This window comes from Erythrolamprus reginae, chromosome 3, assembly GCF_031021105.1.
Source record: "Erythrolamprus reginae isolate rEryReg1 chromosome 3, rEryReg1.hap1, whole genome shotgun sequence".
NCBI lineage: Eukaryota > Metazoa > Chordata > Lepidosauria > Squamata > Dipsadidae > Erythrolamprus > Erythrolamprus reginae.
In genome coordinates this window covers 67,453,887-67,481,700 of record NC_091952.1, presented here as the reverse complement: position 1 = coordinate 67,481,700, position 27,814 = coordinate 67,453,887, and the positions used below count along the sequence as shown (strand labels likewise).

General features: G+C 38.6%; 1 protein-coding gene across 2 annotated transcripts in view; it reads left to right on the top strand.

Moving 5' to 3' along the window:
* The window catches only part of TSPAN2 (tetraspanin 2), a 61,116-nt gene extending 43,786 nt beyond the window's left edge, over window positions 1-17,330 (top strand). Inside the window, exons 3-8 of one of the 2 annotated variants that reach the window (XM_070745693.1) lie at window positions 5,066-5,163; window positions 8,010-8,084; window positions 8,705-8,800; window positions 11,725-11,796; window positions 13,344-13,427; window positions 16,769-17,330. In XM_070745693.1, coding sequence (XP_070601794.1) covers window positions 5,066-5,163; window positions 8,010-8,084; window positions 8,705-8,800; window positions 11,725-11,796; window positions 13,344-13,427; window positions 16,769-16,834 — 491 coding nt within the window. In that variant the 3' untranslated portion in view covers window positions 16,835-17,330. The remainder of the gene's footprint in view (window positions 1-5,065; window positions 5,164-8,009; window positions 8,085-8,704; window positions 8,801-11,724; window positions 11,797-13,343; window positions 13,428-16,768) is intronic. The other variant, XM_070745694.1, reaches the window with a different exon arrangement.
* The last annotated feature ends 10,484 nt before the right edge of the window (window positions 17,331-27,814 follow it).

Sequence of the window (27,814 nt, the reverse complement as noted above, 5' to 3'; positions counted from 1 at the left end):
TTAATATTAAGTTTGAATCGGTTGCGTGCTCTTGTGTTGTTGCGATCGAAGTTCTTTTCTTCCCTTGAATGATGTTTTACTGCAGAATAGTCCACTCCAGTGGTAGGTTACTACCGCATTGGGCAAAGCAGTAGCAGTTGTGGGAGGCTCCACTCACTTGCCCAGGCATCTCTGCACATGCGCAGAAGCTTCTGTGCCAGAGGTTGGGTTCCTCCGGGTTCAGACCAATTCGTCCAAACTGGTAGCAACCCACTGATGATAACACAATGATGTCATGAAACCGGCTTGATCAGTGTCAGTCTGTGGGCGCGACCATCTTTTTTTCCCCTATAAAAAAAAAATTTCAGAATTTTTCCCTGTTTTTTTTCCTTCTGCGCATCCATAGAAGCTGCGTTACTGGAACTGCCCATCTTTGTTTTGGCTTTTTGGGGGGGTTGGATATTTTGCCACTGCGTATGCGCACTTTGAGGTGTGGCCACACGGTGTGAGAGGAAGTGAGCCTGCAGCAAGTTTAGTTAGAACCCACTCCTGTTTTCCCATACATAGAAGCACCTCATGCATACTCCCAATAGCGAACCGGTAGCAATGGTAGTTGAAACCCACTACTGGTCCACTCAGAGTTTTGGTTACCAGCTGCCCTTCACTGGTGCAGCTGTTGGCATTTCGCTTGTAGAAGTCACTAAACTAGACTTCCACTTTAGCTAAAGCTTTCTCTTTTCAGGCTTGCTAACAGGAAGCAATAGGAATCTCACTCCCACCATTCTCTCCTGGAAGAGCAGGGGCCTGATGCTCTACGAAGGGCTACCTCCAGAGAAGGAAACAAATGGCAAATTAGCATTCTTGGACAGGTTTGGCCCTGCCTCGCAAAGTTCTAATAGAGCCTGGTACTGAATTGCATCCCTCCCTCCATTCATGGTGACATCATCTGGAAAATATGAATGAGAGAAATTACTCAAACAAGATAAAGTCATTTTGGACCCATGCATTTTGTTTTTATCATTCACAGCGTATTTAAACCACAGATGGTGAGCTTATGTATTCTGAGAGGCCACAGTGAAGGGCCGAGGAGCGAGATTTTTCAAGCTGAACCTCTCTTCCATATAAGGAGTGCCATGCTCCATAGTTGACTTTCAAGAAGTAGTTGGAGTGAAATGAAATTGCTGATAAGGCAGCCCGCTTGGGTTCCCTGGTTTACAGCATGCAAAAGGCAGAGTATATTTTATTTATTTATTTTGTCCAATACATAATACACATTGAAGAGAATAGATATGTAATAATATAAATAAAGAAAAGAATAGCAGAAAAGATATAAAAGCATAGGTGAACATATTTGAAAGGAAGAAAAGATCAATGAGATAAGGAGAGACAATTGGACAGGGGACGGAAGGCACACTGGTGCACTTATGCACGCCCCTTACTGACCTCTAAGGAACCTGGAGAGGTCAAGAAGAGCCCTTCACTCCTCCACTCGAAACAGAATACCCTACAAAAGCAGACTATCAATCCTAGGTCTAGAAAGCTTAGAACTATGTCGCCTAAAACACGATCTAAGCATTGCCCACAAGATCATATGCTTCAACGTTCTACCTGTCAATGACTACTTCAGCTTCAATCGCAACAACACAAGAGCACGCAACAGATTCAAACTTAATATTAACCGCTCCAAACTTGACTGTAAAAAATATGACTTCAGCACCCGAGTTGTCGAAGCATGGAACTCATTACCTGACTCAGTAGTGTCAACCCCTAACCCCCAACATTTATACTTAAAATGCATTCTGTCAGAGGGACTGTTGTAATGCCTGCACCAAAAATATCTATGACCTTCAAAAGCAGCACCCATGATTCTTGTTCAAGATTCATCATATTTTAAATAACTAAATAATTTTTTAAAAAAAAAAAGTCTTGTCAAATTATTCACATATTGTTGTGTCTCTGGTAATGTTCAATTGTATTTGGAAGAGAGAATATGTAATTATAGCTTGCACCATTGATTCTACAGAGTAATTGGCAGAAAAAGAGGATAAGAGATAAAACCATCTTGAAAAATCTGATTTCTGCAAAGATCAGAACTTTCTGAAAAATAGCAAGGTATACATATAACAAAGATTAGAGTAAGCTTATCCTTTAAGGTGGCTTTAAAGATTGCACCAGATTGCAAGGATTAGTTAATAAGGGTCTCTAGTTTACACTTTCAGAATAATTCTATTTAATTTATGCATAATGTAGGATCAAAATTAATTCTCTGTGTTATGGCAGCAGGTTTATTCCTTGAAACAATGGTGTGTTTTTAACAAATTAATTTATAATAATATATATATATATATATATATATATATATAACCTCTTAAAGAGTTAGTATATTGCACCCTCTTGTGTAGCAATGGAGCATTGCATCTATTTCAATTCCAACTGCAAAAAGTACAGTATTTTAAGGTATCACCCACCTTTCAATCTTTGTACTCCCAAGTCAACTCTATCTTCATATTTCTATTCAATGTGATTTATCGCATTATCCTTTTGAACAAGTGAATTCAGTGATATTCAGTATATTATATTTCCTAAAGCAGGTTGCTATACCATTCAATTCCTAAAATTTTGGATGAAGATGTTCATTTCAAATGAGTTAATTATTAATCATAATGCATTTCCAAGACCATAAGTTGTACTCTTGTAAGTACTTAATGCTTGCTTTACTTTTATATGTCAGAAATATTTAATACTAAGCTTATTAGGAAGAAGTGTTTGGGGCCTATCCATTATCTCACTTTGATTACTCAGAACATATATAGAGGGAACCATTGCTCTATTCCAAATAATTTTTTCTAACTTTTTATTGTAAGATAGATTTTGAACCATTATCTAGTTTATATAGTCTCTGAACTATCTTGAATATTTCTCCTTTTTTTAAAAAACTTGTTATATTTTCTCTCTCTTGATTAATTAATTTATTAATCAAATTTATAATGGCTGCCGGTCTCACAAAAAAAACCATTTCTGGGTGATGTATAATTATTCAGTAAATTGGTTTGTCAAGAACTAACTTCTGGGACATGTTGTGGAATTAACATCCTTTCTAGATTAGATTAGATTTATTGGATTTATATGCTGCCCCTCTCCGTAGACTCGGGGCGGCTCACAACAATGGTAAACAAAACATAGTAACAAATCTAATATTTCGCAATCTAAATTACAGTTTTAAGTTAAAAAATCCAAAAGAACCCCAATATATAAAAAACAAGCACACAATCAAATCATACACAAAAACTACATGGGCAAGGGGGAGATGTTTCAATTCCCCCATGCCTGATGGCAGAGGTGGGTTTTAAGGAGTTTCCAAAAGGCAAGGAGGGTGGGGGCAATCCTAATCTCTGGGGGGAGCTGGTTCCAGAGGGTCGGAGCCACCACAGAGAAGCTGTTCCCCCGGGTCCCGCCAGACGACATTGTTTAGGTATTTGTAAAAACATTCCTCGACATTTTTTCATCGGGTAAAATTCTGAGAAAATATATTTGAATAGTCTAAATAACATAATCTTTGGCAAAAGAAGCTGGAGGCAAAAATTAAGATCTGTACTTCTACTCAAGTGGGAGCATTAAATAAAGTGTAAAGATGGAAGCCAAAACTACAAAAATAATTCAGTGGGTTATTCTTAGCTATACTGTATTTTATATATTACTCAGCAAGAATATGAAGCAGCCGTATTTTTTTCATAGCCATATTTTCTTGAGTTGCAGGAAAGAGCAATGTAGATAAATTTTAAGGATACAGAGCAGTGTTCATGAATTATGAAGGTAGCTTAGAGGCATATCTGGGTGTCGTGTCTTTCACTCTCCTTCACTCTCCTGTCCTTCCCTAGTTCTCCGTGCTTTGAAGAAATCCCAAAACAAGACATCACGAAGACACATCCTGATTCAATCATCCTGTTGAAGGAGAGAAATTCTTGGAAAATTTATTCTTTCCTTAGAGAAATCATTCACCCAACTCTTGTGTCTATAATTCTGGAATTTTAGGAAGTTATTTATTTCTATTTGGCCATCATAAAAAAATATTGCTATCTATTAAATTTTACTTTCTCTCTTATTTCATCAAACCATGCAGCAAAGAGTGGTTTGATTGTTTTCTGTTCAGTTATTTCAGGAGTTAAGATACCCCTGATGCTACAAGAATTATTTAATTAAAAACACAACAGCAATGCAATTGATCTAGAATATTGTAATGTGCTTTTAATTTTTTTTAACTAATCAAGTATCTATCACAATTGTGGATACCTTTAAATATCTATAAAGGTAGTTCTTTAATAACACTTGGGGCTGGGGCTGGCCAGTTGGTTGTTAAGCAAAATAGTCACCAAGTAAAATCTTGTACTGTTCCTTTGATCTTACTTCAGCTTTCCTTTGCTTTGCAGACCTGTAAAGGTCATACCTGCAAGAATTATTTGTAAAATTATTTTTCATTACCATTATAACTACAAACAGTTGTAAATGAAGAGATGGTTAAAGGACTATCTCAGTTCTGTTGGGTGAGAACGATAACAGTTTTAGATACAAATGCTACATTCTAACATGTCCCCATGTATTTCTCTGCTCCAGATAGATAAATTAGATATACATCTTGACAACCTCTAGATATTGCTATCACTGAGCACCAAGATGTGAGTAGTTCCTAAAGCCAACATACTGCATGTAGTCTTCTAAAGTGCAAAGGTTCATGCATTCAGTTCCCAGTTGAGGGTTTGAACCAATAGTGGGTTGTAAAACTCTTTACTACCAGTTCTCGTGCTTGGGCGTGATGCTTTTGCGCATGCAATAGGTGGAGCCTCCCACCACCAGCGCTACCACTCAATTGAACTCCACAGAATTTGGCAACTACATCTGAAAAGTCCCAATAAAGGAGAAACTTGTCACATGGTGCTTCCTGGTGGTCAGTGTGACTGTGTAGCTTAGAATGATTTATTTACAGGAAACCAGGACTTGTGGGTTATCCATAGTGACAAAAGTGCTATCTGATTCCCAGCTAACTCATGGGAGTTTGTAAATAATATGATCATTCTGTCTTTCCTTACAGGACTGTATGTACTGATAGGAGCAGGAGTGCTGATGATGGCAGTAGGATTTTTTGGATGCTGTGGAGCAGCACGAGAGTCTCAGTGCCTGCTGGGAGCAGTAAGTAATGGGCAGGTGATCTGAGGTCTTTTTCAAATGCAAAATCACTGTCAAACATCAGTTAAAATCCCTTTGCTAAAGTATGTGTATTTTGCTTTATTCCAAGTCCAAATCAAGGAAATCATGTTTTTACATTCAAATATCAAACTGTCAACTAAAAACAGATCTATTCCTGACATAACCAAGAGCAGTTCAAAGCTGGCATAGGGTTGATATTCCTGGAGGCGTCTGTAATATGGTAAATGATTTAGCTTTACTAGATAAATGGTCAAAGCAATGGAAACTGCAGTTTAATGTTTCCAAATGTAAAATAATGCACTTGGGGAAAAGGAATCCTCAATCTGAGTATTGTATTGGCAGTTCTGTGTTAGCAAAAACTTCAGAAGAGAAGGATTTAGGGGTAGTGATTTCTGACAGTCTCAAAATGGGTGAGCAGTGTGGTCGGGTGGTAGGAAAAGCAAGTAGGATGCTTGGCTGCATAGCTAACTCCCCCCAGATATCAGAGTTGCCCCCACCCTCCTTGCCTTTCGTAAGCTCCTTAAAACCCACCTCTGTTGTCAGGCATGGGGGAATTGAGACTTTCCCTCCCCCTAGGCTTATAAAATTTATGCATGGTATGTTAGTATGTATGATTGTTTTTTAAATTGGGGTTTTAAATTAACTTAAACTTAAATATTGGATTTGTTTACATTGTATTATTATTGCTGTGAGCCGCCCCGAGTCTGCGGAGAGGGGCGGCATACAAATCTGATTAATAAATAAATAAATAAAGGTATAACAAGCAGGAAGAGGGAGATTGTGATCCCGCTATATAGAGCGCTGGTGAGACCACATTTGGAATACTGTGTTCAGTTCTGGAGACCTCACCTACAAAAAGATGTTGACAAAATTGAATGGGTCCAAAGACGGGCTACAAGAATGGTGGAAGGTCTTAAGCATAAAACGTATCAGGAAAGACTTAATGAACTCAATCTGTATAGTCTGGAGGACAGAAGAAAAAGGGGGGACATGATCGAAACATTTAAAATATGTCAAAGGGTTAAATAAGGTTCAGAAGGGAAGTGTTTTTAATAGGAAAGTGAACACAAGAACAAGGAGACACAATCTGAAGTTAGCTGGGGGAAAGATCAAAAGCAACATGAGAAAATATTACTTTACTGAAAGAGTAGTAGATCCTTGGAACAAACTTCCAGCAAGCGTGGTTGGTAAATCCACAGTAACTGAGTTTAAACATGCCTGGGATAAACATATATCCATCCTAAGATAAAATACAGAAAATAGTATATAGGGCAGACTAAATGGATCATGAGATCTTTTTCTGCTGTCAGTCTTCTATGTTTCTATGTTTCTATAAAAGGAAAAGAGACTTTTTTATATAGTGTGTGGGTCTAACATCATATCCAGTTAAATAAATTACAATTTATACAATACAATATAAATACAATACCTGTATTTAAATCAATCTGTGGTACATTGAAAGAGGAAGGTGGATCGTGTAAAACCTTTGTATAAATCCAGTAACTTTATTATCTACCCATAATGACCCTTAAGCCTTAATCAGGACATATTTGTATCTAAGTAGTTATAAGAATTCATGATGCATTAATTAGCAATTCTGTATTTGTTTATTAGAAATCAGCATCTTTCAATGTTGTGAGATTTACCGCTTCAGCAAAGCATAAACAGAATTCTGTTGCAAAAGCTTTGGATATGTTGCAGTGTTAAAAATACTTCTTTGATATTTCTTTATCCCATCCTTTCCTTAAAGTGCGAAATTATTCTAATTTAAGAAAAGTTGAGCTAGAACCTTCCCTTTTTGCATCATTAATTTTGTCCTAGGTAGAGTATTTCTGTTATTAAAACTACTACAGTAATACCTCATGATACGAACTTAATTGGTGCAAGGAGGAGGTTCGTAAGACGAAAGGTTCGTAAGACGAAACATTGTTTCCCATAGGAAACAATGTAAAGTCAATTAATCCGTGCAACCAAAAAAACCCCCGCAAAAAACGGCTTTCGGCGACTGCTGGGAAGCCGCGCGGCTGTTTTAAAAGGTGACAGCCAGCCTGGGGGGCTTCCCAGCACCCCCCTGAACCCGGGGTTCGGGGGGGTGCTGGGAAGCCCCCCAGGCCAGCTGCAACCTTTTAAAAGAGCCGCGCCGCTTCCCATCTGTCTCCTGAAGCCGAACGGCAAAGCCAAACTTCCGCATTCGGCTTCAGGAGACAGGTGGGAAGCGGCGCGGCTGTTTTAAAAGGTCGCATCCGGCCTGGGGGGCTTCCCAGCACCCCCCTGAACCCGGGTTCGGGGTTCTGGGGGGTGCTGGGAAGCCCCCCAGGCCGGCTGCGACCTTTTAAAACAGCCGCGCCGCTTCCCAGCTGTCTCCTGAAGCCGAACGCCAAAGCCGAACTTCCGCGTTCGGCTTCGGGAGACAGCTGGGAAGCGGCGCGGCTGTTTTAAAAGGTGACAGCCGGGCTGGGGGGCTTCCCAGCAACCTCCCAAACCGAACCCGGGGTTCAGAAAAATTTTGCCTCTTCTTATGAACTTTGTTCGAGTTACGAACCGGCGTTCGGGAGGCTTCTGGGAAGCCCCGCCGCCCGGCTGTCACCTTTTAAAACAGCCGTGCGGCTTCCCAGCAGTCTCCGAACGCCGGTTCGTAACTCGAAAAAAGTTCGTAAGAAGAGGCAAAATTTTTCTGAACCCCGGGTTCGTATCACGAGTTGTTCGTAAGACGAGGGGTTCGTATCTTGAGGTACCACTGTATTTATAATTTCCAGATATGGATTTACATGTTGCATTCAAGTTTCCACAAAAGTTTAATCTGTAATTTTATCTTCATTCTTTTGTAGTTTTTTTCTTGCTTGTTGGTGATTTTTGCTGCTGAAATTGCTGCAGGAGTTTTTGCTTTTCTGGGCAAAGAAATGGTAAGAGAAATGCTTATTATGTTCTACCGTAAATATCTTAAACTGAAAAATAGTTTAAAAGAGTAAAATCTCTTTAAAATTATGCACAACCCCTAGTGATTTCATGGGTGTGTCTTGGCAAATATACAGAAAGAGTTTTTAACTGCTTTCTCTGAAGAACATTTTTCTTTACTTCCTAGGCTAATTTGCAGGTATGGTATTTCCTAACTGCATATTCTGTCATTGGTGTAGCAAAGTTTTTTATTGCCCAACCTGCCCAGACAATTTCCTTTTGCATCCTGTTAGCTATGCCCCATCCATCAGTCACATTGCATCCCAGCTGAAGCCTAGAGGTTGCTTTCTTGTGCTCCCAAATTGCTACAGGTTCAACCTTCATGTCTCTCTGTAAAACTTTCTACCTTAAGTGCAGCCCCCTTTGTTGCACATTCTCAAGTGGTAGAATAACCAGAGGACTGGAGGAAAAGCATGGGTTTCCTGTTACTGAAATTCTGCTGGTTTCTTCACTTTCCTTCATATCTAATAGCTGCCCAGCATCCTTCAGGAATTGGGCAGCATCGATATAAGTAAGTAAATAAATAGGTAAGTAAATAAATAAATTGCTGTGGTTGTTATTTCTGCAGGCTGTCAAGGAAGTCCAAGTTATCTATGACAAAGCTTATGAAAACTACATCAGCGATCAAAGCAAAAACAAAACACTCATCAAATTTCATGATGCGGTGAGTAATAAGAATTCAGAAACTTTGTTCACCAATGTTGCCTTTAGATGGTTTCAGAATACCATGATTAGACAATGAATCCAATGATTCGGGTTATATAATGTTTGTCTTTCCCCTTCTTCTGGAAATTTTATTCTTATTGAAATCAAGCAAGATTCCGTGTGGCATCTGTTTTTTCAGTCCCTTTTGTGGATTCTTAACTTATTATAAAGATCAGCATCATTTAAAAACCATACAACATAAGCAATACCATACATAAAACTATATAAGCCTGGGGGAAATGTCTCAATTCCCCGATGCCTGGCAATATAGGTGGGTCTTAAGCAATTTACGAAAGACAAGGAGAGTGGGGGCAGTTCTAATATCTGGGTGGAGTTGATTCCAGAGGGCCGGGGCCACCACAGAGAAGGCTCTTCCCCTGGGGCCCGCCAGATGACATTGTTTAGTCAACGGGACCCAGAGAAGGCCAACTCTGTGGGACTTTATCGGCCACTGGGATTCGTGCGGCAGAATATGGTATTTATGTGGAACTAGGAGGTTTGGGGTGCAGGGCTATTTTCAGATTAGAAACTGAGGGCCAGTAAACACTTAAAGCAGGTTATTGTTGTGCAGGTAAAATCTGGACTCCTCCAGATTTGAGAAAATATAAACCAAACAAATAAGGTAATACTGACCAAAAAAAATGAAAGGTGGTTCCATGTAAGGTGCCTTGAGCTCCAGAGGGTACAGAGGATGGAATAGACAGACAGCCATATAGAAGAGAGAAGAGAGAGAAAGAGAGAGATCAAAATTATAAGATCACCCATCTCACAAGAAATGAGATGTATGGGGTACAGCAGAAAAGTATTAAAATAATATATTAAATGTAGTCATATTTTTAAAGAGCACACATAAAAGACTTGATCAGCATTTTCAAATCTATCCAATGGATTAATTGGATATCAGAACTCAAGTACTTATCTGGGTCTTAAATATGTGTCTTTCTTTACACCCAGTGAATCATTTATCTTGTCAGTTGATCTATGCCTCATTTCCTTGGTAGGTTTCAGTCTTATTAACCACAGAAACAGCTATAATACGGTACCAAGTTTAGAATAACTTCTTACCACACGTGTGACCATTTACTGATCCCTCTTAATTAGTTGTAGTAAGTATGTAAGTCCGGGGACAAGACTTAGGGAGGGCCCAAAGGAGCCCATAGTTTGTTTATTTTGTATGCTTGGCTGAGCTTGAGTTCTTAAGAGACTATTAGAAACTGAACTTAATCCAATTCAACCTGATTCTGCTGCATAACACTGGACTCAGCAGCTAATATTCAGGAAAAAACACCAATTATTTTATTTCCAGTGCCATAAAATTTAAATTAGCATGTTGCTTTTTTAGGTTAGCAGGTCAATGGATTCAAAAATAACAGATCCACAAATATGAGGTAGATATTTTTTTTTAATTAAAATAGACCAAAATAATAACTTTTAACTGCAAAGTTTAACTTACATGATATATTCACAGATTTAAAACAAGAAACCAAGAAACAGTAACATTCACTTGAAGAATGTGAATGCAGAAATTCATGTTCTTTCAGCTGTTGGGAGCCCCGTCCTTGTCACAGACAGTGTTGAATGTTCCTCTATTATGTTGGCTAATGTAGAGCACATTTCCTGGGCAGGCCTGTGTTGAAGGTCATCTCTGTACTTTAACAAGTTTTTGATTGTTTGTGCATACCATTCCTCTCTTGGCTATCAGATGCTGGTTAGCTCATGATTCAAACGCTACCAGAAGTGACTGAACTTTAAATTAGCAAAGCTACATCACAAATAAGAAACAACTGGAGGCAGGGGGATTGAAGGGGAATCTTATCAGCTTGCTTTTAAAAATCTATGTCTTTATGGAGAAGCAAATAAATGTTCACAATACCAACAGAACTCTAGAGCAGTGGTTTTCAACCTTTTTTGAGCTGCGGCACATTTTTTACATATACAAAATCATGGGACACATTGAGCAGGGGGGAGTGGGGGGGCTAAAAAAAGTGTAGACAAAAAAAATCTCTCTCTTCCTCCCTTTTGCTCTATTTCTCTCCCTCTTTCTCTCTCTTCCTTCCTTCCCCTCTCTGTCCATCCCTTTCTTTCTCCCTTCCTTCCTCTTTTTTTGCTCTCTTTCTATCTCTCCCTCTTTCCCTGCCTTTCTCTCTCTCTTGCTTTCTTTCTCTCTCTCTCTCTCTCTCTCTTTCTCTCTTGCTTTCTCTCTCTCTTGCTTTCTTTTTCTCTCTCTTTCTCTCTTGCTTTCTTTCTTTCTCTCTCTTTCTTTCTCTCTCTCTTTTCTTTCTCTCTCTCTTTCTCTCTTTCTCTCTCTTGCTGAGCTTCACGGCACACCTGTCCATGTCTCGCGGCACACTAATGTGCCACGGCACACTGGTTGAAAAACACTGCTCTAGAGGACATTTGTTTCATGCTGGACTTGCTAAAACTTCGAAGTGTTCTTCAAGTGCAGCCTCATGTACAACATGTCACAGAAATCAAGCCATAAGATAATTAGAGCTTATATAACTGTCAGGAGGACCTCCAGGAAAGGGCACAATTGGCACCCCAGATGATGCTGTGCAAAGGTTTCCCTGGCCATTGCAGCCGCTTATTCAATAGGTAGGAGCTATGAGTCCTGGAGGATCCCTTAAATTGCATACATGTCTCGAATGGAAAATTGCTATGCTATCTAAGGTTAAAGGTGGAATATCTCCAGACCCAGACAGCTCTAATATCCATAATCACACAGACTTGAAGTTGATTCCTTTCCAAATTGGATTGAACTTATTAATATATGTTATACTTTGCAATAAGTATGAATTCTGAATAATATATTTTGGGTTTTCTGAATCATTTGAAAACGATTATTTTTGAAAGATTTGTAATATATTATCTCTCTCCCTCCAGCTTCAATGCTGTGGGAAAGACAGTGATGTTCCAGTAAAACCCACCTGTCCAAAAGATATTGGACCATCTAAAGTAAGTGCGTCTATTCTGTCATAGCACTCTGACAGTGACAAAAATAACCCAGGAATGGGGTAAGACATGGTGGGAATATCATCCCTGGAGCCAGAGGAGATGACCTGGACAGGAGCCATTTGGCACCAAAGTAGGATGCCAGCAAGATGACTTCTAAGCAGTTTGTTTGCTTTGCCAATTATACACACATTGATATATCTGAAGAAGACTGCAAAAGAAAGAAAGCATCATTTATTGCAACCAACGTGTTTCTTCAGCCCTTCCAATTTGCTTGCAACCTCCTGGGATGTCATAACTGGTCATTACCATTTCCTGGTTGCCATAAAATGAAACATCTTAGCATAACTTTTTTTTTTTAAATTACTTGTTCTGCCAGAGAAACTTTCCTTCTATAACAAGTATTAGTAACTCACTTCTTTTTATTTTTCATTTTCAGTTTTAAAAAGTGCATAATAGGTTTCCAATCTTTATTAAAAATATTTATCTCACTGTTGATCAAACAGGTCAAGTTTGCCATTTCCACAAATTCCAACTTTATAAACCATCCTTTATAAGGATTTCAGTTTTTTTCCCCATTTTTGTGTATATGTATGTTATCAATCTCTTTTCATTGGGAAAAATCCTTACATTAAACCAACTTTTGGATATAGTTTTCACAAACTGCATTGATTTAAATAAAGAGTATATATTTAATGAAATTACACATGAAGTGAGGACCAAGTATTCCCATAGAGTAGGAGAATGGCATGAGATCCTGACCTGACAAAACTGCTAAGTATTTATGATTCTACACAAATTCAAATGTCTTGCAGTTGTGCATCTTCTTAATGAATCCCTCCTCATATAATTGGCAGTTCAGGATTTGCACTGCAGCTATAGCAAAGGCAATGAAGGAAGGGTGGAACAAAAGATACAGCCATAAACAGTGATGGCTGTTCCCAGGGCACTGATTAAATTATTATTGTTAGCAAAATATAGAAGAAATTGGAGTAGAAAGAATGTTCTAGCATCCTTAGAATTGGAGAAAGAAAAAAAATGGAAAAGGTGCTGGATTTGTTTAAAAAACACATACAGTGGTACTTCTACCTAAGAACGCCTCTACTTACGAACTTTTCTAGATAAGAACCAGGTGTTCAAGATTTTTTTGCCTCTTCTCAAGAACCATTTTCTACTTACAAACCCGAGCCTCCAAAACTGTAACCAGAAAAGGCAGGGAGAAGCCTCCGTGGGGCCTCTCTAGGAATCTTCTGGGAGAAAACAGGGCTGGAAAAGGTGGGGAGAAGCCTCCGTGGGGCCTCTCTAGGAATCTCCTGGGAGGAAACAGGGTCTCCATCCTCCCTGTGGTTTCCCCAATCGCACACATTATTTGCTTTTACATTGATTCCTATGGGAAAAATTGCTTCTTCTTACAAACTTTTCTACTTAAGAACCTGGTCACAGAATGAATTAAGTTCGTATCTGACACAGGTAGAGGTAGTTGTTTAGAATTCATATTAGTATATTTAGGAAAGGATTGAAGATTTTAATGTTTTTCATGTCTTCAACAGAACTGCCTGACTGAAATAGAGAGTCTCATTAACTCAAATCTTCATTTACTTGGCATCGTTGGGATTGCAATTGCTGGAATCACAGTAAGTAATTCTGACTGTATTGACTATTGTTTTCATCATCATCAACAACAACAACAGCATTGTATTTACACAAACCCGAAATCTTTCCAAACCATTGAAATTATAGCAGATTGCTGGAGAGAAGAGAGTATCACTGTAAGCATCCCTTGCTTGGACCTCAGCTGACCTGCTGATTGGGGGAATTCAGGGGGAGGAAGTCCACTCATCTTAAAGTTGCTGAGCGTGAAAAATACTGCTCTAGAAGCTATGCAAGATGTAAGATTCCTTGTCCACTGTAGTCACAATACTATCCCCAAATCATGACTTGGGGACAAACAACAAACTGTTTAATAATAGTGTCAGAGTTCCAGAATAGAGCCAATAGTGAGACTGTTTGTTTGTTTGTTTGTTTATTCAACTTCTATGCTGCCCAATACCGAAGGACTTAGGGCAGCTTACAATAATAAAAATACAATATGTCCAGCCAACGAAGCAGTGGAAGTGATGTGCCAGTGCCTGGAGGATGTTGGGGCCTGGATGAGTGTCAACAAACTCAAGCTCAACCCAGACAAGACGGAGTGGCTGTGGGTCTTGCCTCCCAAGGACAATTCCATTTGTCCATCCATTACCCTGGGGGGAGAATCACTGCCCCCCCCTCAGAGAAGGTTCACAACTTGGGTGTCCTCCTCGATCCACAGCTCACATTAGAGAAACATCTTTCAACTGTGGCGAGGGGGGCGTTCGCCAGGTTCGCCTTGTGCACCAGTTGTGACCCTACTTGGACCAGGAGTCACTGCTCAGTCACTCATGCCCTCATCACCTCGAGGCTCGACTACTGTAACGCTCTCTACATGGGGCTACCTTTGAAAAATGTTCAGAAACTTCAGATCGTGCAGAATGCAGCTGCGAGAGCAATCATGGGCTTTCCCAAATATGCCCATGTTACACCAACACTCCGCAGTCTGCATTGGTTGCCGATCAGTTTCCGATCACAATTCAAAGTGTTGGTTATGACCTATAAAGCCCTTCATGGCACCGGACCAGATTATCTCAGGGACCGCCTTCTGCTGCACGAATCCCAGCGACCAGTTAGGTCCCACAGAGTGGATCTTCTCCGGGTCCCGTCAACTAAACAATGTCGCTTGGCGGGGCCCAGGGGAAGAGCCTTCTCTGTGGCGGCCCCGGCCCTCTGGAACCAACTCCCCCCAGAGATTAGAATTGCCCCCACCCTCCTTGCCTTTCATAAGCTACTTAAAACCCACCTCTGCCGTCAGGCATGGGGGAATTGAGATCCTCTTTCCCCCTAGGCTTTTACAATTCTATGCATGGTATGTAACCCACCTCTGCCGTCAGGCATGGGTTTTTAATCGTTTTTACTATTAGATTACTATTGTACACTGTTTTATTGTTGCTGTTAGCCGCTCCAAGTCTCCGGAGAGGGGCAGCATACAAATCCAATAAATAAATAAATAAATAAATATAAATAGATACAAAACGAAGAAGTTGAACATTATCTAAAACTAAAACATCTAAAACTAAAACCCCATTAAAAGGTTATTTTAAAAGGCAGTCACAATCATGCACATGCACACCATTCATAGAGTTGTATGGTATGTACAGTACAAGAGGAGATAATCTCATGTCCAATGTTTTTCTGGACTTTCTGGTAGGTTCCATCTTGGCTGAGTCACAGGCATTGTTATATCACTATGAGGGGCAAAGGACCCCACTGCCACTTAGAAAACTACCTCTTTTCTAGGCGTTGAATAATATAGAGAAACAATTACTGCAAAGATGTGATTAATGTGATGTAATAAGGGCATTATAAGTTGTGCTGGGGTTTTTTAAACATTATCCCCATAGACTTTGTATACAGAAAATATCACAGCTATTGAAGCTCTGCCATTTTTTTTATTCCCATGTGTTACGTTGAGTGTTTCTTGAAAACAATTTGTCAACACAGGCTAGACTGTAAAATTATTGTGACTGTAAGGTATATCTTCCTCCTATCCCCCAATAAGTTATTTTGAGTGAGTCCATAAATTTGATACTAAAATAAAAATAATAAAAGCCAGAACAGAATATTTCGGAGAAGGCATTAACTGGACATATCTTTTCAAATGCTGCTCTACACAGAAATCTATGCAGAAAGTAGAGCAGATTGATTACTCTCGGAATATGTTATTGCTAGATATAGTTCACAAAATATTTTTGGTTTGTTTCTAGTAATGAATATTCAATTACAGTGAATCATGAAGAATCTCTTAAGCTGTTTTTTGACAACCCTATAGTTTTGACAGAGACAAACACTATATTTATTTATTTATTTACTTACTTACTTACTTACTTACTTACTTACTTACTTACTTACTTACTTACTTACTTACTTACTTAATTTGATTCTTATGCCGCCCTTCTCCTTAGACTCAGGACGGCATATAACATGTTAGCAATAGCACTTTTTAACAGAGCCAGCATATTGCCCCCACAATCCGGGTCCTCATTTTACCCACCTCAGAAGGATGGAAGGCTGAGTCAACCTTGAGCCGGTGAGGAGATTTGAACTGCTGACCTAAAGATCTACAGTCAGCTTCAGTGGCCTGCAGTACAGCACTCTACCAGCTGCGCCACCCCGGCTCATTTGTTTGTAAAATGTTGATTTTTTTGGCTGTGACAAATGAAGCAAAAAAAATATCTGTAATCTAGGTATGCAGTATGTTTATAGGATTTTAGACCTTTTTTCATATTTGTATCTCTTGGGTTTTTATCAAAATGAGAATATGAATGCGCCAAGTTATAAATTAAAATATGCAATCTTGTTCCTTTTCTATGGATCTGAATTGGTCCCATACAATCAAGATCAGGATCTTGGCAGTAAAAGGGCTTTCTTCAAGGTTTAATCTTCCATATTTATAGCACTTCATTATTTCATGTATTTAATCATACATGGCCACTGACCATTAAGAGTTCCAGGATAGGGGGTCAGACGTTAAAGCAAAATCGCTCATAGCACTGATGATGTTACCTTTTTTGGTAATAAAATGTCTTCAACAAAACAACCAAGTTCACAGAGCATCAAGAACCCCCAGAGTTTTATTTGTCAGTCAGAATAATTCATATGGGCCTGGCTGGGAACATAATCATAAAATAGAAAATCAGATTGATTCCTCGAGAGTTGATTTTTTTTCCCCTGAGAAGTGAGGGGGGGAAACCCTTTACAAAACACTTGATATCATATTATGACCTTGAAGTATCCAAGATGTCTAGTGAACCATTCCAAAGAACAATCACTCAGATTTTCTGAAGCATTGCTCATATGTGACAAATGTTTCATCCTTTAAAATAATGCTCTCATTTTTCAGATCTTTGGCATGGTTTTCAGCATGGTCCTTTGCTGTGCTATCCGAAACACAAGAGACATGCTTTAGGACGCTTCCTGTATCACATTATTTTGAACCCAGGACTGAATGAAAAGCTGCAACACAGTTCTGAAGAAGTGCTTGCCCACTCAACTTAACAACTTTAATCCATTTTTTAATTAGGTGTTAATCAACTGACAAAAAAGGGGAGAGTTTGGTGAGTCCAAGAGTTTCCTGTGGTTGCGTTTAGAATTTTAAAACAGTTATGACAGGAGCAAGTAAGATAGGCTAACAATGCCTTTTTAAGGCCAACAGTGACATCTAAAACTAAAATTTATTTGAAGTATGACTTTGCACAGCTATGGAGGAATAGGCCCTGTTTGTGCACTTATAGCTGTATATACAGTCCCTTTGATTGTATGTATGTTTTGTGAGTGTCTCTATCTGCATGCATATTTCTGCATTATTATATATTTTGCATGCACATGTGTGTACACACACACACACACACACACACACACACACACACACTTGGGTACATTTCTTAATAAAAAGTTTTAAACAATGGAGTCCTCTTTACTTTACAGGCTCCAGAGGCAAAAATTCCCTCCCCATCCTCCCGGAGACTCTCTGGAAACCGAAAATGCCCTCCCAGAGCCTCCGGGTGAGCTGAAAATCAGCTGGCTGGCACATGCATGTTGGAGCTGAGCTAGGGTAATGGCTCACGTGCCAGCAGATATGGCTCCGCGTGCCACCTGTGGCACCCGTGTCATAGGTTCACCATCACTGTTCTAGGCTGATTCCTCTTTTGACTCTGCCCCCCGGAGATTCTACCACTCCTCCTAATAGCTATATTTAAAGAAATGTGTTCTGCTTCTAGGCAGTCTCCCTTGGAAGATTGTATGTGTCTGTGTATGTGGTCTATGTATTTATTTATTTATATGTGGAAATGTTTTTATGATAGAGATTGATTGATTGGGGGACTCACTGGCCTTTTTAAAGCAGAGCAAAACCCAAAACAAGCAGAGAGCAGTTGAAGCTTTCAGTTCAAAACAAACTTCCATTGCAACTGAGATGTCCTGTCCAGTCATGACTTTATGTAGGATATATTTAAAACATGCCCAGGTACCTCGATGAGGAACATACTTTCACTCAAAAAAATGTTCCTTGCTTGTTTTTCCTCCCCAAAAATATTTAGTATTTATTGTCCTAATTATTTTTAAATATGGACCAGAAAGCCTTATTGTAGTATAATCTAAAATTGATGCTCAAATTATTTTACATAGTTACTTTGATGATTATTCAGTGCCTAAATGCACGCCGAATCCCAATCTCACGCAATTGTAACATATCCCTTAATGTATGTTGATACAAAATTGATTCTTGTTCATTGGGACTGTTTGATCAGAACTGCAGCTAATTATTTCCTGCAGGGACCATAATAACCATAATGCTGTTTGCAACCTTTTATTTGTTATAACAGTTGCACGCTGGCTTTACACAATAGGGAACATACCTAACACATAAGTATTTATCATTATTTTCATATTACATTCAAAGTTAGCCATGTACTTTCATTGAAATCAATACCTGAAGTTTGGGTTAGTGTATACATTTGCAACATTTAAAAAAAATGTTCTTAAAATAACATGTCCATCCACAAATATGAAAGGCAGCCGACGTATGGCATTTTGAAGGTCAAAGTAAACTTCAAAAGCATGAGACAATTACTTCAGAACAGGATTATCTGTATAGGAGAATACAGACAGTTCCTGAAGACACTGAACAAATGTTCACCATTACATTTAAAAATAAGGAAGAGGAGTTGTCATTAATGATGTCAGGAACAATAACCAGTAATGATGACAGTTATGCAACCATCCCAGGCACAGAATTCATACCAGGCTTCACGCTTCAGTTGTTTGAAATGTGGGTCCTAATACATTTGGGAAGAAGTAGAAAGCTTATATTGAAAGATGAGAAACTCTACATATTTAAAATTGCCTTGCATCTTGTACCTAAAAAAGTGATACCAGACAAATTAACCTTCAGATTTCAGTTTTTTGCTTTATCTATGTTCTCAGACTGCTAGAAGTCAGTGCAGCCAATTTATGCTGAAAGAAAAAACTATTTGTTCCTGCCAGAAATGTGTATAGCACATGCCAAACCTAAGATCATAAAATTAAAAGCCTGTCTTTGGTGTTCTGGCTATCGAACTAAAATTAAAACATTGAGAGGTGAGTAGTTCTATTTTAATACACTCCATTTTTATTCTCTCTAAAAATCTAATTACAGCATGATATTTTAACAACATAAAACTTTTATCTAGTCCTGGCATGACTATTTGAAACTGGATAAATGTACAGGGTGAGTTCAAAAGGTAATGCAATTTTTTTTTTTAAAAAAAGTAATTTATTGAACAGATTTGCACAAACATTTAAAATTCTTCAAAGTACTGTCCTCAAGCCTCTACACATTTTTTTCAGCAACTCTGTCATGACCGGTACGTGCCCTGGAAGGCGTCTTCAGGGACCTCTCGCAAGGTCTTCGTCACAGATGATTGGATCTCTTCTATGGACAAAAAAATGCACCTTGCCACAACGCACTATGAGTCCACGACAAACACCAGGTGCCAACACTGCCCCACCCACCCCCTATAGTCCTGGTATCGCCCCAGCAGACTTCTTTTTGTTCCCAGCCCTGAAAGGAACCCATTTTTCATCCATAGAAGAGATCCAATCAGCCGTGAGGAAGACCTTGTGAAAGGTCCCCGAAGACGCCTTCGAGGGCGCATACCAGTCATGGCAGAGTCGCTAGAAAAAATGTGTAGAGGCCCAAGGACAGTACTTTGAAGAATTTTAAGTGTGTGTGCAAATCTGTTCAATATATTACTTTTTTTTAAATAATTGCATTACTTTTGGAATGCACCCTGTAAAACTGATATAATTATCTTAAAATACCTCAGGGCTGAGTTTACAAATTATAACTGTGCTTTGTATTGTTTATATTTATTTTTACTAAATTACATTAAAAATAATTTTGCAAAATTAAGCTACAGAGGAAAGTCATTGTGGTACAGTCTTAATATACTGTATTATAACCAATGGGGTTCTACCACTGACTTAAATGAAAGTGCATTGTGGGAACTTTTAAATGGCTCTTTCCTGACAAACTATAATTTTAGAAATCAGAACTCAAGCAATAATTCAGTCTCTCTTTTAAATTGTTTAATTTTTAAACAGTTCTTTAATTTCCTTTTAAATTTCCTTTTAACTAGGCCATCTAAAACAATGTGTTAGGAAATTTTCAGTTGTTAATAAAACACCGTCTTAATTAGATTATGTGTTTCATGCACATTTTTCCAAATACATTCAAAGCATATATGATTTCAGGGGAAGCCGTTTTACTGAGGTCTTCATATGAAATTCAGTGTGCTGAGAACTCTACTTAGGTATCAGGAAGGGCATCCAGCCAGTAAATGCTCAGCTCCATCCAATTGCCGACTCTATCCTGAATTAAGGGATCACAGGGTTGTAAAAGGGGACTTACTCAAGTGTGTGCATGTGTGTGTATGTCAAAGAGAGAAAGGGACAAGTGCCACAAGTTTTGTGAGTTGTTCCCTGCTTTCCCTCAATCTTTTATTGTGTGTATACTCCATCTCTCCAACAAATTTCAATTAACTCTACTGCTTGGCCCCGATAAGTTATTTGAACCCATTAGAAAATTTCTCAACTGACAGGAGATATACCATAAAGAAAGGTATCAAATGCCTAATTCACCAACTGCCCTTGAGACCAATTGGAAGCTGGGAGCTCCTGAGGTCCAGGTGAAGGTCTTTTAGTATAGAAGACATTACTAGAGATCTGAGTAACTAAATGGACTGTCTGGTTATTTACGAAGCTGTTTCATCAGTTCTGCAAGTAGTTCTTACCAGGAATTTAACAGAAACAGAAATAAATGTATAATAATTTTTAACTTTAAAGATGCATTTGGTATGAGCTATCATAAAATTAAGACTGTGGAATCAGTTTCTGCTAACTTTTTGATTTGAAAATGATTTCTTGAAAATGAAAGGACTTAAAATGGAACCTGATTTCCCCATAAAGTTAGTTTTTTTGTTTTTTTAATACAAGCTGTCCAAGTCTTACAACAGTTCATTTAGTAGTCACAACAGCACTGAAAAAGTGACTTATTTTTCACACTTATGACTGTTGTAGCATCCCCATAGTCATGTGATGGCAATTGACTTGTGCTTATGGCAGTTGCAGTGTTTCGGGGTCCTGCGATTTTTTTTTTTGGTGACCTTCTGACAAGCAAGGTCAATGGGGCATCCAGATTCTCTTAACAACTGTGACAAGAAGGGTTGTAAAATGGGACAAATTCACTTAACAAATGTCTCATTTAGCAACAATAATGTTGGGCTCAATTGTGGTCTTAAGTCGGGGACTACCTGTAAAATGTCCTTAAATATAGTCCATCTCTTCCATTATTATGCCAGCTGTTCTCAAATGAGACCAGAACCAATCTAAAAATGGAACCAAGGTGTGAAAACATTGGAAAAATGAGTAATTTCTGAATCTCTTTAGAGATCACTCAACTCTGCTTTGTCCCTGCTTCTTCTGTTTGCCATCCTGTTTCATACAGACTGAGGGCTCATTCAGTCAAATCACACATCAGCATATGGCAATGTTATTGTTGTTGCACTACGTTGTCATTCTATGTCCCAGCTTTCAGAAGTCTGTGAGCAGTTGCTTCATGTCAGTCCATGTAAATGGTATGAATGTGTTTGGGGAAATCTTTGGGAAAGACTTTGAGAAATCTTCTGTGTTCCAAATGTTCCACATCAGGAGGAGGAGACAAATGCTATTTAATCTGTGCTCCTGTTTTTCATTTTTATTGTTTTTTCTCTTCTCATTTGGGTTTTAGAAATGATGGGTGAGCTGTTGCTATAAATACAGGAGGGAGGAAAATCCTGTTTTATTCTGGTAGTTGCATTTACAAGCTGGGAAACTGAGCTAGATAATGTTATCTAGCTCAATTTCCAGCTTGTAAATGCAACTACCAGAATCGGTTCTTGTGATGGCACCAATAATGTTACCTAGTTTGGATACCAGGTAATATTATCAAGTACTAGCCCAAAAATAGTAATATTGAACAAGTACCTGGTCATAAATGGGTTCCAAATTGTCTGCTGGTGTGATTTTTTATGAAACGACCTCCCTTACTGAACAATGCTGATAAATAAACTGTGGCTTAAACACAGCTGGATGGGCCGCCCCGAGTCTACGGAGAGGGAGCGGCATACAAATCTAATAAATAAATAAAATAAATAAATAAGGCAGGGAGGGGAATATGATAGCTATGAAGATGGATTGAAAAACATGCACTGTCTGGTAATGGAAAAAACAGCAGCAGAGATCTTCCTCCATACATACATGCCATTGCTTTTTAAGTGGGGGATAAAATGGGATTAGAGTGCTCGCAATTTTTTTTTTGTTGCACTTGTGTTACTGGAGAAACCAGTCTTGCTTCCCAAATGTTTTCCATTATTGCTTGGCTGCTTCTTTATCTTTAAGTGCCTTTTGAGGAACAGGACATAATACCAATTCTATAAATAGAATTTTGAAATTAAAATCAAACATGAAACTTATTGAAGTGAGTTCCTATTTCCTTGCTTGCAACACAGTCTTTATTTTTATGGGTATAATTGTTAACACTTGTCTTACTCCTAAAAATAATAAAAGAATATGTGTTTGACATGCAAGTCAGAATTAAATACATATTCTTTATGTGGTAAAAAAAACCCACCTTACCAGTGCCTTTAAAAACACCATGGCTCTGTTCTTCTGATCTTACAATTTCCAGTGTCATTTTGTTGGGGGAGTCCCTTACATTGACATTACATCTCAAAAACATCATATCTTAAATATTGGGAAGGATTAATTCTAGGGGGTACCTTTTTTTCTATGGTGTATAAATTATGTATCTATGCTATTGACATTTAAATTTTCTGAATTGTTTCATTGAGAGGACCAGGTCAGACATGCTAAGAATGGTCCAAAGCCATGAGAACTAGCCCATAGCTGCTTTTCCAGGTTTGGGTGATACAGTATGAGCTATTCCTGATAATAATTTTGCTACTGGGGTACATGGATGTCGTTTTGATTTGGGTTAGGTACATACACCTTTTGAATTATGCTATTGCCTCATTGACTGAAATTTGACATTCTCCTTCTGATTTTCAGCTGTGTTAAGGAATACAGTCTTTCTGTACCCTAACAAACGATCACCATAAATATACTAGAGGCAGTAGTTTGACCTCAGCATTATGACGCTGCAAATGTGTAAAACAGTGCCTTATTTTAGGAGAAAAAAGCAAATAAATTGAAGAGCCTTTTAAAAACCGATTATTAAACTTTCTTTTGAATAGCAGTTTGTCCTAGTTTTGTTCTTTTATAAAGCCATGGGCACATTATGCATCTAATAGATGCTCTGTCCTGCTTAATACAAATTCTCAGTAACTCTAGGAATTATTATACTGAGTTCCAGAGACCTTTCACTGTCTTTAGGGAGTAGTGGATTATATCTGCTGGAAAAACTGGGCTTCATTCCTCCCAGCAATTATGCATGGATCAAGCAGGACCAGAAAGATACAGCTTCTGAAGATAGCTGTGTGCTTACTCTGTAGGTTCCCTTTGTGGAATCCATTATTTTATTTAATAATACATTACTTTCTATTGCAGCAGTTGTATATAACTAGAATTTTCACTCCTTGAAATGTGTATCTTGGAATTTGTGCAAAAGACTTCATTAATTATCCAACTGTTGACAGAAATGTAAATAAACATACTCCTCCTTCAGGTGTTTCTGCTATCTAGCAGCATTATGCATCAAGCTGTTTTCATGGGGATCTAAGCATCTTTCCCATGTAATCATTGTGTAAATGTTATTAGCAATTGATGTTATTGAAACATATTCTGTTTTCTTAATGCATTTTTATCACTGTTTCTCTACTGAAGTTGATGCAAAAAAATCTAATAAAAATAATCTGAATGAAAAGTAATGAGTGAGGGTATTTGTTAGCTTACTTTACAAGATGTGTCCTACATGCAGTTTCCTTTCTCAGATATATCCACTGTATTCTGCAATAAATGATAATATTCTGGAGATAAAAGAAGATAGAAATACAAATAGAATGCCTACAAAATGTTCTATCGGTAGCATCTATTGCCGACAAGACTGGCGAAAGCTTCGTCCAAATTGTCACTAAAGTGTTGGAAATGTAAAAAAGAACTGGGCACATACTACCATATGTGGTGGATGTGCCCACAGGCCAGGTATTATTGGAGACAAATCCAAAGATGGTTGACAGAAATTATATCACAAAAGATAGATCTTAAACTGGAAATGTTACTTCTAAGTATTATGGATAGAGAAATAAATTAAAACAATCAATACCTGGTTATACATATATTAACAGTGGCAAGGATTACTTATGTTCAAATGTACAGAAAAGAAACAGTTTCTTCTAACCTAATGATTGTAAACAAGATTTTAAATGTGCCGAAATGAATAGGCTAATGATGCATATAAAAGAAGAGGAGGAAACTGACTTTTACAAAATCTGGGATAAACTATATGACTGGTTGAATCGTAAAAATCTAAAAAAGCTGTGTTATAGATGTAAAAAGAATAGGATAAGGCTATTACATAAGGCTTAAACATAAGAGAATATTAAAGATGTAAAGACACACACACACATAGGAGGCCTCCAAAACAGAGTGCCACAGCATTCTGGACTAATTATAGCTTCTGAAAGTTCTTCAAGGACAGCTCCATATGGAATGCATTGCAATAATCCAAGCAGGAAATGACTAGAATGTGAGTGATTGAACACAAGTTCCCCCCAATCTAGAAAAGGGCAAAAATGGTACACCATACAAATTTGTACAAAGGAGACTAGCCACAACTGCTAACAGGAGTTGGAGCAGGAGTCTTTCATCTAGAAGAAACCCCAGGTTTTGTATCTGATCTGTCTGGAGTAGTGCCACCCCACCCAGAACTAAAGATGATAAGCCACTGGATCTCAAGATTCCAAATACCCACAACTGCTTTTATTGATATATGCAGATTTCCCTGGATGTACAGTATATCTTATTCCAGAGTTCACAGTGGAACAAAAAGTACACACCCAATCCAGGATCAAAAACTAGCAGAAACTAGGTGAGTATATCAGGCATTGATGTAAATTGATTGCTGAAATTGGGCTCTTTGAATGTAACAACTTACTTGAGCATATCATTACTCACAGATGACTCTTCAATCTTCTGTGTCAGCTTGTGCTCTTCCCTCATCTGAGGCTATCATATATCTCATTGCTTTCCCTGGGCTTTTCGGCTGGAAGTCAAATGTTAGTATTTGGGAAATACTTTTTAATTTTTGTAGTGTTTTAGATAAATATTGGCTTCAATGTTTATCTAAAATACTACAAAAGTGTGTTAGATACAGAGTTTGTTATGAATACATTTATAAAAAAGCTAAATTCAAAGGATTCCTTTCCCTTCCGGACTCTGGGCGGCATACAATATAAAAACAATCAAAACTATAAAACCCCTAAATGTAAAACCATTCATTCTTCTTGACCAGAGCTGGATGATGATGCTCAACAGCCCCAAGCCTGCTGGCAAAGCCAGGTCTTCACAGCTTTTATGAAGGCTAGGAGGGTGGGAGTGGTACAGGCCTCCGGGCCAGAGGAGGCCCCACCAACCAACATTGTCTAGTCAACAGGACCCCCGAAGTAGGCAAATCCTGTGGGCCCTGATCGGCCACTGGGAGGTATGCGGCAGAAGATGGTCCCATAAATAGTCAGGCCCTAAGCCAAATAAACACTGAGTGTTTATTTGCAGAGGTAATATTGTTAGATCAGGGATGTCAAATCTGCAGCCCACAGGCCAGATGAGTCAAGTGTTGGCCACGTCCATGACTAGTTTAGCAAAGGGGAAAAAGTTGTGATACATCATATGACAATGCCATGACAACATGAATTTAATGGTGAAATCCATCTTTTTTTTTTACTACTGGTTCTGTGGGTATAGCTTGGTAGGCATTCCCACCCCACTCCAGCGGCAAGGATATTGCAAAATCTCCATTCCCACCTCACTCTGGGTCCAGCCAGAGGTAGTATTTGCTGGTTCTCCAAACTACTCAAAATTTCTGCTACTGGTCCTCTGAACTACTGAAACTTTCTGAACCTACTGGATTTCACCCCTGATTTAGATTGTATTTTTCCCCCACAGCTAAGTTACTTCATGTATCTTTTGCATTTTACATCTTTGCATATTTTCTGTTTTCATACTGAAACTACAATATGTCTTAAAATTATAGATAATACAACTATTAAAACTGGGGGGGGGGGGGGGAGAGGCAGCACAACCACTTTTTACTGGGGAACTTGCTTCTACTCCTCTGCTCCACTCGGGCATGACCAGTGCTACAATCAGAGGTGAAATTCAAAAATTTCCCCTACCAGTTCTGTGGGTGTGGCACAGGGCAGATACTGCAAAATCTCCACTCCCACCCCATTCCAGGGCAAGGATACTGCAAAATCCCCATTCCATCTCCACTCCTGGGAAAAGGTTGTTGCAAAATCTCCATTCCCACCCAACTCTGAGGCCAGCCAGAGGTGGTACAGTATTTGCCAGTTCTCCGAACTATCAAAATTTCCACTACTGGATCTCCAGAACCTGTCAGAACCTGCTGGATTTCATCCCTGGTCACAATGAAATCACTGCAGTCGGCAGGGATAGTGATCTACATTTGAAACGATGAATTTAAAGGTTGAAATTACATAATTAATTTTAAGTTTGTCCCTGTTAATATTGTAACATTTTAAGCTTTGCCAATTGTGAAGTTTTGGGGGTTTGGGGAAGAAACCACAGAGTCAGGTAGTGCATTCCAGATGTTGACCACTCTATTGCTGAAGTTGTATTTTCTGCAGTGAGTTGGGAGCAATTTACCTTAAGTTTGTATCTATTGGGTGCTCGTGTATTGTTGTGAAAGCTGAAGTAGTCATTGACAGGTAAGACATTGTAGCAAGTTACTTTTATGTATTATACTTAGGTCAGATTTATGAAGGCTGAGTCTGGATGTTTCACAACATTCAGAGATGTGAGCCATTTGGTGGCATCAGCAAAGAACAGGCAAGAGTTTACAAGCACCAAATTGTAGACACTTCCAATAGCACAGCAGACTTTAAACACACACTCACACCAGTGAGTGATTGAAATAGCAAGGCTTATAGATCTGGTTGTACTTACCAAGGTAATCACCTTGGTTTGATTACACAAGGTCTTGGTTTAAGTTGCTTATGTTATGTATTTATTAAACTTTAAGCCCAGTCTTGCACAACACAGCCAAATTTACAACCGAGTGGCAGCTTCTGAATATACAGCTGGTTGGAGGGAGGATATGAATATCTTCACACTTGCCCATGTAATGGCTTGAGAAGCAGGCAGCTTTTTCCATCTTACTACTGTTTTTCCATCTAGTAATAGAAAATGAGTTGGGACTTTTGGCATAACTCAGCCATCACTGAGTTAATATAAACCATAAAGTCTACATCTCAGAATGAGAACATGTTGAAATACATAAACATTCCAAAATCTATGTGTCAGGGGGTTTTGTCAATAAAATAATATAACCTTACAATATAATTACCACCTTATGATGGAAAATAAGTGTTCACAAACATTCAGCATCTCACAATGAGGAAACTGTAATAAAAATCCCAACAGCAATGTACAGTCAGTGCTTTTATTAGACCAAAAATCACGCTACCAGGTAAATCTATATTATCAGACTCTCATCTCTCCCCACCACCTACCCTGCAAGCCCTTCCATCTCAAAACCTTGAATAAAGGTATTTATGATACAGGAGTTGGGCGGCTTATAAATCAAATAAATTAAATTAAATTAAATTAAATTATGGTTAATGACCAAAAATCATGAAATTTGTGATCTAACATGTCTGGGAAGTGCCCAGTTGCCCAT